At 41.1% G+C, this 12,350-nt stretch overlaps 1 protein-coding gene across 3 annotated transcripts in view; it reads right to left on the reverse strand.

The window, feature by feature from the left end:
• Positions 1-7,362: 7,362 nt before the first annotated feature.
• OLA1 (Obg like ATPase 1) overlaps positions 7,363-12,350 on the reverse strand; it is a 276,573-nt gene continuing 271,585 nt past the window's right edge. For all 3 annotated transcript variants that reach the window (XM_077448032.1, XM_077448031.1, XM_077448030.1), the window contains exon 11: positions 7,363-7,846. In XM_077448032.1, the coding sequence (XP_077304158.1) occupies positions 7,745-7,846 (102 nt within the window). In that variant the 3' untranslated portion in view covers positions 7,363-7,744. The remainder of the gene's footprint in view (positions 7,847-12,350) is intronic.

Raw genomic sequence — 12,350 nt, forward strand, 5'->3', positions numbered from 1 at the left:
AGTGCTCTCACACTTTGAATGCCAATTACTCAGTCATGCAGCACTGTAACCAAACAAATTTTTTGTCAATTTTCTTTATACAAATAGAGCTTTCTTTTGATGGTATTTAACCACCACTGGGGGTTTTATATTTTTAGCGACAAGTGAAAAAAAGAGTGAAAATTTTGAAAAAAAACCCACTTCTTTTTAGTTTCTATGATAAAATTTTGCAAATAAGTAATTTTTGTTCATACATTTGGGCTAAAATTTATACTGCTACATCTCTTTGGTAAAAATAACACAAATTAGTGGATATTATTTAGTCTCTTTGAAAGTTATAGAGTCTACAAGCTATGGTGCAAATCATTGAAAATTGACCACATCTGATCACACCTGATGCACTGACGGCCTATCTCATTTATTGAGGCTCTGAAATGTGAGGAAAGTACAAACACCCCCAAAATTACCCCTTTTTGAAAAGTAGACAGTCCAAGGTATTTAGTAAGAGGCATGATGAGTTTTTTGAAGTTGTCATTTTTTCCCACAATTCTTCGGTAAATTACGTTTTTTTTTTTACAAAATTGTCATAACAAGTTATTTCTCACACACAGCATATGCATACTTCCAATTGCACCCCAAAATACATTCTGCTACTCCTCCCGAGTATGGCGATACCACGTGTTGGACTTTTACACAGCCTGGCCACACAGAGAGGTCCAGCATGCAGGGAGGACTGTCAGGGGTTCTAGGAGCATAAATGACACCTCTAATTTCCTAACAACCTATTACATTTGTAAAGGCCCTGGAGCACCAGGACAGTGGAATTACCCACAAAATAACCCCATGTTGGAAAGAAAACACCCCAACGTCTATTTCAGGAGGCATAATGAGTCTTTTGAACAGTTCATTTTTTTCCACAAGTCTTCGGAAAACGTGGCAAGAAAATGAAAACTTTTTTTTTTTTTTACACAAAGTGGTTAGTTTATAGGATATTTCTAACTCAAAGCATGTACATAGCAAAAATTACACCCCAAAATACATTCTGCTAATCATCCTGAGTATGGCGATACCACGTGTGTGACTTTTGTGACCTTGCCACATACAAAGGCCCAACATGCAGGGAGCACCGTCAGGCGTTCTAGGAGCATAAATAACACCTCTAATTTCCTAACGACCTATCACACTTTTGAAGGCCCTGGAGCACCAGGACAATGGAATTACCCAACAAAATGACCCCATTTTGGAAAACAAACACCCCAAAGTATATTCTATAAATCATTAGGAGTCTTTTGAACGGTTCATTTTTATACACAAGTCTTGTGGAATGTGGAAATGTGGAAAATCTTTTTTTCGTTTACACAATGTTGTCAATTTGTAAGATATTTCTAACACAAGCATGTATATAGCAAAAATACATATATATATATATATATATATATATATATATATATATACACCAAAACACATTCTGCTACTCCTCCTGAGTATGACAATACCACGTGTGAGACTTTTACACAGCCTGGCCATATACAGAGGCCCAACATTGAAGTAGTACCTTCAGGCGTTCTAGGAGCATAAATTACACATCTCATTTCATTCCTACCTATCACACTTTTGAAGGTCCTGGAGCACCAGGACAATGGAATTACCCACAAAATAACCCCATTTTGGAAAGCAAACACCCCATTGTGTATTCTATGAGGCATGGGCTGCAAATATGTACTCGGGTACTCTGATGGGCTGGAGACGGGAACTCTGTTACTCCAATGGGCTGGTGACAGGTACTCAGGTACTCTGATGGCCTGGTGACAGGAACTTGAGTACTCAGATGAACTGTGACAGGTACTCTGGTACTCAGATGAACTGTGACAGGTACTCAGATGGGCTATGACAGGCAGGAGCTGCGAGATACCAAGGACGTCATATGATGCCCACCCAGGATGGGAGATCCCATCTGTGGATGTCCTTTGACTATTGCCCGGTATTGAAGTAGCTAATGCATGCCAATATTGTTTGCTTTGCTTGCATTGCATGCCATTGCTGAGCCTGCCATCTACTAGGACCCCCAGGTCCTTTTCCATCCTAGATTCCCTCAGAGGTTCTCCCCTAGTGAGTAGATTGCATTCATATTTTTGCCACCCAAATGCATTATTTAACATCTTTCTACATTAAACCCCATTTGCCATGTAGTTGCCCACCCCATTCATTTGTTCAGATCTTCTTCCAAGGTTTCCACATCCTGCAAAGAAGTTATTGCCCTGTTTAGCTTAGCATCATTCCCAAATACTGAGATTGAGCTGTTTATCCCATCCTCCATGTCCCAGGACAGAACCCTGGGTGACCCCACTTTCCACTCCAGACCATTCCGAGCACGCTCCATTTATCACTGCCCTCTGAACTCGCCCCTGCAGCCAATTTTCAATCCATTTACTCACCTTATGGTTCATGCCAACAGACCTTACTTTGTACTTTCACACTGGGGTGTTTTTCAGGCGCTTTAGCTTTTAAAAAAAAAGCGCCTGTAAAGCAACCGAAAGAAGCCGCAACTGCAATCCCAATGTGAAAGCCTGAGTGCTTTCACACTGAGGTGCTGTGCTGGCAGAGTGTTAAAAAAAAGTCCTGCAAGCAGCTTCTTTGCATCGCTTTTGGAGCAATGAATACACCGCTCCTAAAGCGCCCCTTCCCATTGAAATCAATGGGAAGCGCCTGCAAAGTGCTTTTGGCAGCAGCGCTTTGTCAGGGGTGCTTAAAAATGCCCCAGTGTGAAAGGGGTCTAAATGTTTGTGGGGAACTGCATCAAATGCTTTTGCAAAATCCAGATATACCACGTCAATGGGCCTTCCTTTAACTGGCAGCTCACCTCCTCATAGAACGTTAATAGATTAGTTTGGCAGGAACGATTCTTCATGAATCCATGCTTCATATATAAATGATAATGCAGACAGTAGCAGAGGTATAAATGCAAATGAAGAGTAATTTATGTTTGCTATTCAAACTATTCTATATCAAAACTAAGTTGTTTTTCAAATACCTTCAAAACGCATCTTCAACTACACAGTTCACAGTGTATACACATGGTTTAGGAGTGTGTCTATGGGAATAATTTAATTGACCATTCTTACAGTAGCCCAGAATAAACCGCTTCTGAGCAGACAAGAAATAACACAGGGCTTCACAGTGATAGAGTGTACATCTTATATTTCAAAATTTGTGCAAAAAATCTGTATGCTACAGTAACACAGCAGTAATGTGTTTTTTCTTATTGGTTTACAAGTTAGGTAGGTATCGTCATAGCAGGTACTGCTAAAAGTCAAGCATATGAATCTGTGCAATACCAGGTTAAGACCAGGAATATTTAACCAGTAATCGTGTACTCTCTTAAATGTGGTGCGACATCCATGGTGTTAAAGCGATCAAAACATGGGGCAATGCCCGTGTGGTGTACCCACTCTTGGGGAGTAAGCTCCAATGCGCTGAGTGAATGCATTGTTTAGTGTGTGGGTGGGCTCCTTCCCAGCCAGCACTCACAGTAGCAGGCACAGGACTACACTTCCTAGCAGCCTGAGTGGCTTACATACATACCATGGGTTCGCAAGAGTTAGGGGTGCCTCAGACTTTCAGTATTATAAAATAAGTATATGGCCTGGAATAGAGCTTTATTTTTTTTGTTTTTGGTAAAATATAAAGGATGGTTTTATGCGGAAGTAAACATAATTAAAATTGTGCACGCCTGTGGAATGGCTACAAGCTACGCTACCTAAACACCATAGACAATGCTTTAAAAGCCTTTACATGTTACCAGTTAATAATTACACAGCAGGTCTGGCTCTATAATTACTGCTCTTGCTCCGAGGTTCATGGTGATATCTCATGTCTGCAGCAATCACTGTTTACATGTGCATGTGGGACCTATGTACATGTTCACTTTTGTGTGTGAGCACAGGGGATCTTTAAAATTGTTTTAATTTTTTTTCGCACTGTAGCTTTAGATTATTTTTTTAAATTGAACTTTATTGCTATCACAAGGGATGAACAGAATCCCTTGGGATGACATGGGCCATGTTAGGTTCTCTTTATGAAGAGATCTGGAGTTTAGACCCCATATCTTTCGTCTTTCCTCCAAAGCACCTGATCAAACAGAGATCAGTTTGACCAGATGCTTTACAAGTCAGTACAAGTTTGGAAGCAAACTGTAACCAGAAGTGATGGATCCTCAAGGCTTCCAGTTTCTGATGTCATGGGGTGAGGGACCAACGTAAGTTCCTCTTACTCTACTGTGGATCCAATGCGACCAGTCACACTGGTACCAGGCTTCCTGGTGGGATGGGAAAGCATGGTAAAGAAAACAGGGGATGACTCCCTTCTGTCATCTGTAAAAGTGATTGGGCGATGGTATAGCCACTCGGATCACCTTAAGGCTCTATTCACAACTAGATTTGAATTAGAACGTGATTTGAATTGCCGCGATTCTGCCCACGATTACACAATCACGACAAAATGCGGGATGGGTTTGCAATGCCATTATTTCTCAATGGCACACCAAACAAGGAGCAATATTGCCACGAAACGTCCAGCATTTAGACTAACACCCAACAAAGTTTAGTCTGAACCTGTGTCCGGAGAAAACAAGCAGAGACAAAAGGGGTTAGGGATTCCGCGTGGTTCCTCCAGACAAGTCTCATAGGGAGGCTCCTACCATAAGTGTGGAGTGTTAACATAAACCCCTAGGTTCAACTGTACATTTAGAAACTGTGACTAGAAAAGGAGTTATTTTCCATTCCTAAATCTATCCTAAAAAGCATTCCATGGTTATAGAAGCAGGTGTATTGATTGACAGCTGTATAGTGGGAACACCATATATCAGGCTCCATTTCTTTACCAGTAAGGTAAGTGGGTGTCCAACAGCAGTTTACGTTCCCTTTTAACCACTTTCTGGCTGCCATAACCCCGGCATCCACTTCTTCAGCGGGCGGTCGGCTTTCAGATAAAAGTGGTCTCAGCGGCAGATTCCCCTTGAGATCACTTTTATTGGTGGCAGGAGAGAGCCCCCCTCCTGCTGCGCTCTGGTGCCCTCCGACGTAGGCAATCGGATCCTGTCCCCTCTGTGGAATGAGCTGAAGAGAAGATGGCCCCGCACCCGGCTCCATACTATTGCAGGGCAGTCACTTCTGCACATAGCTCTTAAAAGGGACATTTTTTTTATTGCATTTCGTGTAAATATGAGATCTGAGGTCTTTTTGACCCCAAATCTCGTATTTAAGAGGTCCTATCATGATTTTTTTAATATTACAAGGGATGTTTACATTCCTTGTAATAGGAATAAAAGTGAAATTTATATATTTTTTTAAAAGAACAGTATAAAAAAAAAAATTGTTTTAAACGTCCCGTCGAGTTCACGTGCAGAAGCGAACGCATGCGTGAGTAGCACCCGCATATGTAAACGGTGTACAAACCACATGTGAGGTATCACCACGATCTTTCGAGCGAGAGCAATAATTCTAGTCCTAGACCTCCTCTGCAACTCAAAACTTGCAACCTGTAGAATTTTTTAAACAGTGCCTATGGAGATTTTTAAGGGTAAAAGTTTGTCATTCCACGCGCAATATTGAACTGTGACAAGTTGGGTATCAATTTACTGGGCGTAACATCATCTTTCACAATATAAAAAAAAAATAAAAAAATGGGCTAACTTTACTGTTGTCTTATTCTTTAATTCAAAAAAGTGTATTTTTTCCCAAAAAAAAGTACGCTTGTAAGACCACTGCATAAATACGGTGTGAAAGTATTGCACCGACCGCCATTTTATTCTCTAGGCTGTTAGAAAAAAAATATATAATGCTTAAGGGTTTTAAGTATATTTCTAGCAAAAACACCCGATTTAAACCTGTAAACACCAAATCTCAAAACAAGGCTCTGTCCTTAAATGGTTAACCACTTCAGCCCCGGACCATTTTGCTGGTCAAAGACCAGACCACTTTTTGCGATTCGGCACTGCGTCGCTTTAACTGACAATTGCGCGGTCGTGCGACGTGGCTCCCAAACAAAATTGACGTCCTTTTTTCCCCACAAATAGACCTTTCTTTTGGTGGTATTTGATCACCTCTGCGGTTTTTATTTTTTGTGCTATAAACAAAAATAGAGCGACAATTAAAAAAAAAAAAAAAAAACACATTCTTTTTTATTTTTTGTTATAATAAATATTCCCCAAAAATCTCTAAAAAAAAAATTTTTCCCTCAGTTTAGGCTGATACGTATTCTACATATTTTTGGTAAAAAAAAAAAAAAATCGCAATAAGCGATTGATTGGTTTGCGCAAAAGTTATAGCGTTTCCAAAATAGGGGATAGTTTTATGGCATTTTTATTAATATTTTTTTTTTACTAGTAATGGCGGCGATCAGTGATTTTTATTGCGACTGCGACATTATGGCGGACACATCGGACATTTTTGGGACCATTGTCGTTTATACAGCAATCACTGCTATATAAATGCAGTGATTCCTGTGTAAATGACACTGGCAGTGAAGGGGTTAACCAGTGGGTGGCAGTGTAGGGGTTAAGTGTTCCTAGGGGTGTGTTACTAACTGTTGGGGGCTGGGCTTTAATTTAGTGAACACTGATCTCTGCTCCAATCACATGGAGCAGAGATCAGCGTCACTAGTTGCTAGGCAGAACGGGGGAAATGCTGTTTACGTCATTTCCTTGTTCAGCCGCCCAGTGAGACGATCGCGAGTATGCCCACGACGATCGAGTCCGCGGGACCTGTGACCGGACTCACAGGGGTCCCGACCAGCATGTGAGCACGCCGGCGGCAGCACGCTCGCGATGGCAGGGCGGCATTAAATATTGGACGTACCTGTACGCCAATATGCCTGCCTGTGCCATTCTGCTGACATACATCGGCATGCGCTGGTCGGGAACCGGTTAAACAGCAAATGGAAAAACAAAGTTTACACTTCTAACTGCTCAACTGCAGCATGAATTTCAATTGGCTCTACAATACCAGGATTTTCCATTGCAAGTGACAGATTCTCTTTAGTTTTTCAGCATATCCGCTCTTTTAAGGGATCTCTTTCTGCTTGTATACCTCTACCTCCTGTATCAGTACTGAAAGGTTACAATAAAATTTTTTTTAGCCTTGGCATCTAAGTGTAGATATGCTCTACCCATTTTCAGGGACACATCCACACACAATTGTTGGCAAGCTAATCTTGTGATTCCCATGAAAGACTCACTTTTCAGCTACAATGACAGCTGCCCCACACTGGCAGTTACTGTATCATACACATGTCTTAAATTCTGTAATCAGCAGCCAGCAGGTGCTGTATCGCATTCAGCACACCACATCCACTCAATACAGACATCCCCAAACACACAGAGGCTGGTTTTTGTCAAATGTTTTATTGAGTGTAGACATCTGGAGTACTGTAAAACATGCATTATCTGTAGATTCAAAAAAAGAGCCAGCCACATTGTCCTCACTGTCAGATGTGTCAGGCTTGGCATACATGATGGAGATTAATGAAGTATCATGAGACTAGAGCGAGTCCTGAAAAGCATCTATGATTTCAAGTAGGATCTTAATCATTTGGAAAGCACATTTACTCAACTTGTATTTTCACAGTGAGGTGACACGTATCGTTTCAAAACAAACAGCATTTATTCGGTGGGGAGGATGAAGGGGAAAATGGATCCCAGTTTAGTATTTAATAACAGAAATATTCTAAGTACAAATAAAAAAAGCAGCCTTTGTTTTGGCATTTAAAATTATTTCTTTTTAGATTGTTGAGGTGTATTGAATTTAAAGAAAATAATGTCTCCATCTTCTACCGTGTAATTTCTCCCTTGTTGTCTGTATTTTCCTGCAGCCTGTAAAACACAAAATATACAGAATATTAATTCTTGCTGGACACACTGCAGATTGTATTTAGAAAGCAGTAGATCTGAAATTCAGTGCAGGCGATTGTTCTTGCTCCATTAATTTAAATGACAGTGATATATTTACTACAAGTGAATGTCCAGTGAAAGTCACATTCGCTACTTTATAAATATGCCCTTTTGTGTTATGTACAGACATTGCGAACACAATCTTGGCTTTGTCTTCAACACAGAAGCTTGCACATGGTTATACAGTTGCATATATTTATTTTGAAAGTGCCTTGGACTTTTATTATATATGAAGCTGTTTGACCTGGCCAATATATCAGAGTGGCAAAAAATTGAACATGTACTTTACCGATACTAATAAAAAGGTTTACTTTGCAAGAGAAAAATTTTAAGTTGTCAATTCCCACCTTCCCCATGCTTATGATCCTCCACTAGGCTTCCACATATTCCCTTCTCCCCCATTTGACAGTATTTGCACTTGATGACTTGCCACCTAAGATGCCCAGCACTGTATTGTGGGAGACGGGGAGTGTCATGTGTTCGCCATAGCCAGAAGTTCTAGATATTTTGAGTGCAGTCTGGTGGTAGGGAAGCATAGGGAAAGCAAGTACAGCTGAGACTCTAGTGCAACATCGCTGGATCGATATTGGGCTCAAGTAAGTATTAGAGAGGTGCTGCACATAGAAGGTTTATCGTCATGCATAAAGATAAAATACCTTCTGCCTTTACAATCACTTAAAACTGCCACCTTTAATGTGAACCTGCTGCCCACTAGCCCTAAGGAAGCGTGGCCAATTCTGTGAAAATCAGCTACAAATAGGGCCAATATTTCTTACAGCACTTGAAACCTGAGAAGTACAGTAAATAGAAAGTGCATATTTGTCATCTCTCCTGCCTATTGGGTGTATGCAGTCAGCCATGAGCACTGGGGCTGCAGATCACACATCAAGCAGCTATGTGTGTTGGATGATGGAGGTCTTGAGCGCAATATACACAGGGATATCAAGGCAAGATCCTTCTATTATTACGAATTGGAAGAATCTGTTTTGTATTCACAGGAGCATATTTTGCACAAAATACAGGTCCACTTTAGCAAAACAAAAAGTCTTGACAATTACCTGCATGCATTACTTCTCTCTAAAGGCCACGTGATCTGCTCTGTGCATTACCAAAAGCTGCTGATCCATTGAGCACATGAAACTGGTAACATCTGAAATTTTGAGGCAAAGATGCTCCAAAGTGTGGGATAACATTAACTGGGGGAAATACTTAAAGTAGTTGCACTTCCTTGCTTTAAATAGCTCACTAAGGTCCTAAGATCATGCTTGTAGGGTGACTTTTCGGGGTGCATTAGAACTGAACAAGAGCTTAATTACAGATGTCATTCTATTGTTAACCTACCAGTAAAAAGATTACACCATTGCTTACTTTTTTTTTTTGAAAGGTACAATCTCCAGGTCTGTCATCCTTACATTACTATGTAGAGCCAATGAGGAGAACACCTGATATACTGTACACATGTTTCTAGTCAGTGATGTATCCAGTAGTGAAAATAACATGAGACAGTTCTGGAACTAGTACACTAGAACAAGTAAGCATTTAAAGTTCCAATATCCTAATTGAGACAGTTCCTTTTACCTGAATACTACCCTTTGACATGTACTTGATCTACAATACCTTGATTTTCAACGAGGCAACGGTTAACAAAGGTCTAAATCTTATATGCAGTTGAACCCTAAGACAACCATCCAGTAAATCCCTGAAGTGTATATTCTGGTGTAGTAGGATGAATGAATGACTTGTATAGCGCTGCCTATGCAAACCAAATCGCCTCAGGGCGCTTGCTGCTGTTGTCCATCTGGGTGTAGCACAGTACTTTACAAACACATACACGGGCCAATTTTTAGACAGGATTTAATTAACCTACCAGCATGTCTTTGGAATGTGGAGGAAACGGGAGTACCCTGAGGAAACCCACGCAGGCACAGGGAGAACATGCAAACTCTCCAGGCAGATGGTGTCGTGGTTGGGATTTGAACCAGGGACCCTATTGCTGCTAGGTGAAAGTGCTAACCACTACACCACTGTGCTGCCCCTTTGTCATCCCCTGGAATGACCCCAGAAACCCTGACCTGCCATGACATCGCCATGTGCTGGTGTATATGGAGAAGAGAGTCTCAGCTTCTACATCACAAGAGCCTCCATGTCAGAAAAAGAATTGCCATTAAAAAAAAAAAAAAAAAGTGTTACAACCGGAAAAAAAACACAGAACACCAATACTGAAAAATGTGGGTGACATGTATACTCCAGTCCCTGATATTCGGTGAATTGCTCAACTGCATACATTATTTCAGCACAAGGGATTTAGAAGGGGTTGTTATGTAGCTTAAGCATAAAAGTATTATTTCTCTGTGTAATTGGTATTGTGACATTTCTCCCCCAACCTCTCAAATAATAAGATAATAAGATTACAATGATTTCAGGAGCCATGGATTTATAATTTCGGTATTCTAGCGAGCACAAAAGAAATCCATATTAGGATGTACAAGGGAACAACAGTGATCTCCAGGAAGCCGCATGTCAGACATAATAATACTGGAACGCAGGAGATGAATATCCAGCACAGACACACATCCATCGACTCTACTGGTAGGTTTACAGACAGTATAACATTTACACATTCACAGTTCATTCATGAACAGACACTGGAAAAACTTCCGTTGTCAACAGCAGTCGTCAGGCACAGCTTCTAAATTACATTAAAGGAGGTCACTTCCACTCCCAAATTCTTCTGAAAATGCTACTTGCCTGGTTCTCATGCTGATCCAGTGGCTTTGAAACCTTTCAGGCACTGTTCTGAAATAGGCACATTGCTTTAAAGTTTTCACTTGTCTCCGACATTTTAGTCTGCATGCTTGTGACGGGTCAGTGACTTCCACTTACTCACAGATCTTGGTTGTGCAAGTATACCCAATCCTCGGCTCTTTAACTTCCAAGGAAATGCTGATCAATGCCTAAAGTATCAGTCCTCATTTTCTAACCTAAATATATATTCTTTTCTATGCACATCTGTATCAGCGTATCATCACGATCATGTGACTTCATCAGGTAGTGAAGTCACGTGATTGTGACGATACGCGTTGGAAAAGACGGGCACGGGAAGTGACGTCAGGCCACAAGCTCACTGCTCGTTTTGTTTTTCGTTTGTATACTTGTTTGTTATGTGAGTACTATTATTGGCTGCAACTTAATAAAACACCCAGTTTTTATACACATCTTGTCCCCCTGCTCTTTTTTCTCCATGCTATTGATACATCTATCTGGGAGGATTTCCATTGTTGCTAACACAGAGTCGAAACAGCACTTTAAATGAGGATCATCCACCAGGATACCAAGCCTTACCAGGATATCAATTTATATTGATGAATATAACTATACAAAAGGAACATTGGGGTGATCTACTGCAGGATCCCGGATTCCCTCATCACCACTAATCATTATTACGCTGTTACCTTACACCGGTAAGGTAAGGAGCCATTGCACACTAAGGTGTTTTTACACTGAAGAGGACTATTACCACTTATTCACAAAAGATTACACTTGCACAGATCGTCACTTGGAGCACCGCACTTTATTCATTGCACCTTATGTATCAGTATTCGTTTGAAGATTTATGTGGACTTTATCCTTTATTATTATTATTATAACCCCTTCCCGCCGAGCATACGCAGATCTGCGTACTCAGCTTCCGGGGGTTATACCGGGATGATGCCTGCACCTGCAGGCATCATCCCGGTACCGTTTGTTTCAGTGGGCGATTGGCTATCCAGCCATAACAACCGAAGCGGCTAAAAGCCGCTCGGCTGTTATGCCACTCGGCTGTTATGCCGGAGGAGCAGGAGGGGACGTTCCCCCCTCCCGCCGCTGTTACTGGTGCTCCTGCTCGATCGGGAGTACCGATTCAAGATCCGGCGCCTCCGGCTGCTGGGGAGGAACTGGAACGAAGCCGTAATCGGCTTCGCTCCAGTATCCTAATCGTAAACATGGAAGCGATGTCATGACGTCACTTCCCGTTTACTCGGCTGCCAATGGCGCCGGTTTAAAAAAAATATACGGTATTCAGAATCGCTGTTTTCGGCGATCTGAATACATCGAAGTGTAAAGGAGGGATGGGGGGTCTTTTAGACCCCCCATCCCTCCATAAAGAGTACCTGTCACCACCTATTACTGTCACAATGGATGTTTACTTACCTTGTGACAGCAATAAAAGTGATCAAATATATATATATATTTTTTAAAAACAATTTAGTCATTTTAATAAAAATAAAAAAATTAAAAAAATAAAATAAAAATTTTAAAGCGTCTGCTGTCCACGCGAGTTCGCGAAGCAAAGAAAACGCATACGGAAGTCACGCCCGCATATGTAAACGGTGTTCAAATCACACATGTGAGGTATCGCCGCGATCGTCAGAGTGAGAGCAATAAT

Source organism: Lithobates pipiens, unplaced genomic scaffold, assembly GCF_037356315.1.
Source record: "Lithobates pipiens isolate NorthernLeopardFrog02 unplaced genomic scaffold, aLitPip1_a1.2 Scaffold_22, whole genome shotgun sequence".
In the NCBI taxonomy this organism is placed as follows: Eukaryota; Metazoa; Chordata; class Amphibia; order Anura; family Ranidae; genus Lithobates; species Lithobates pipiens.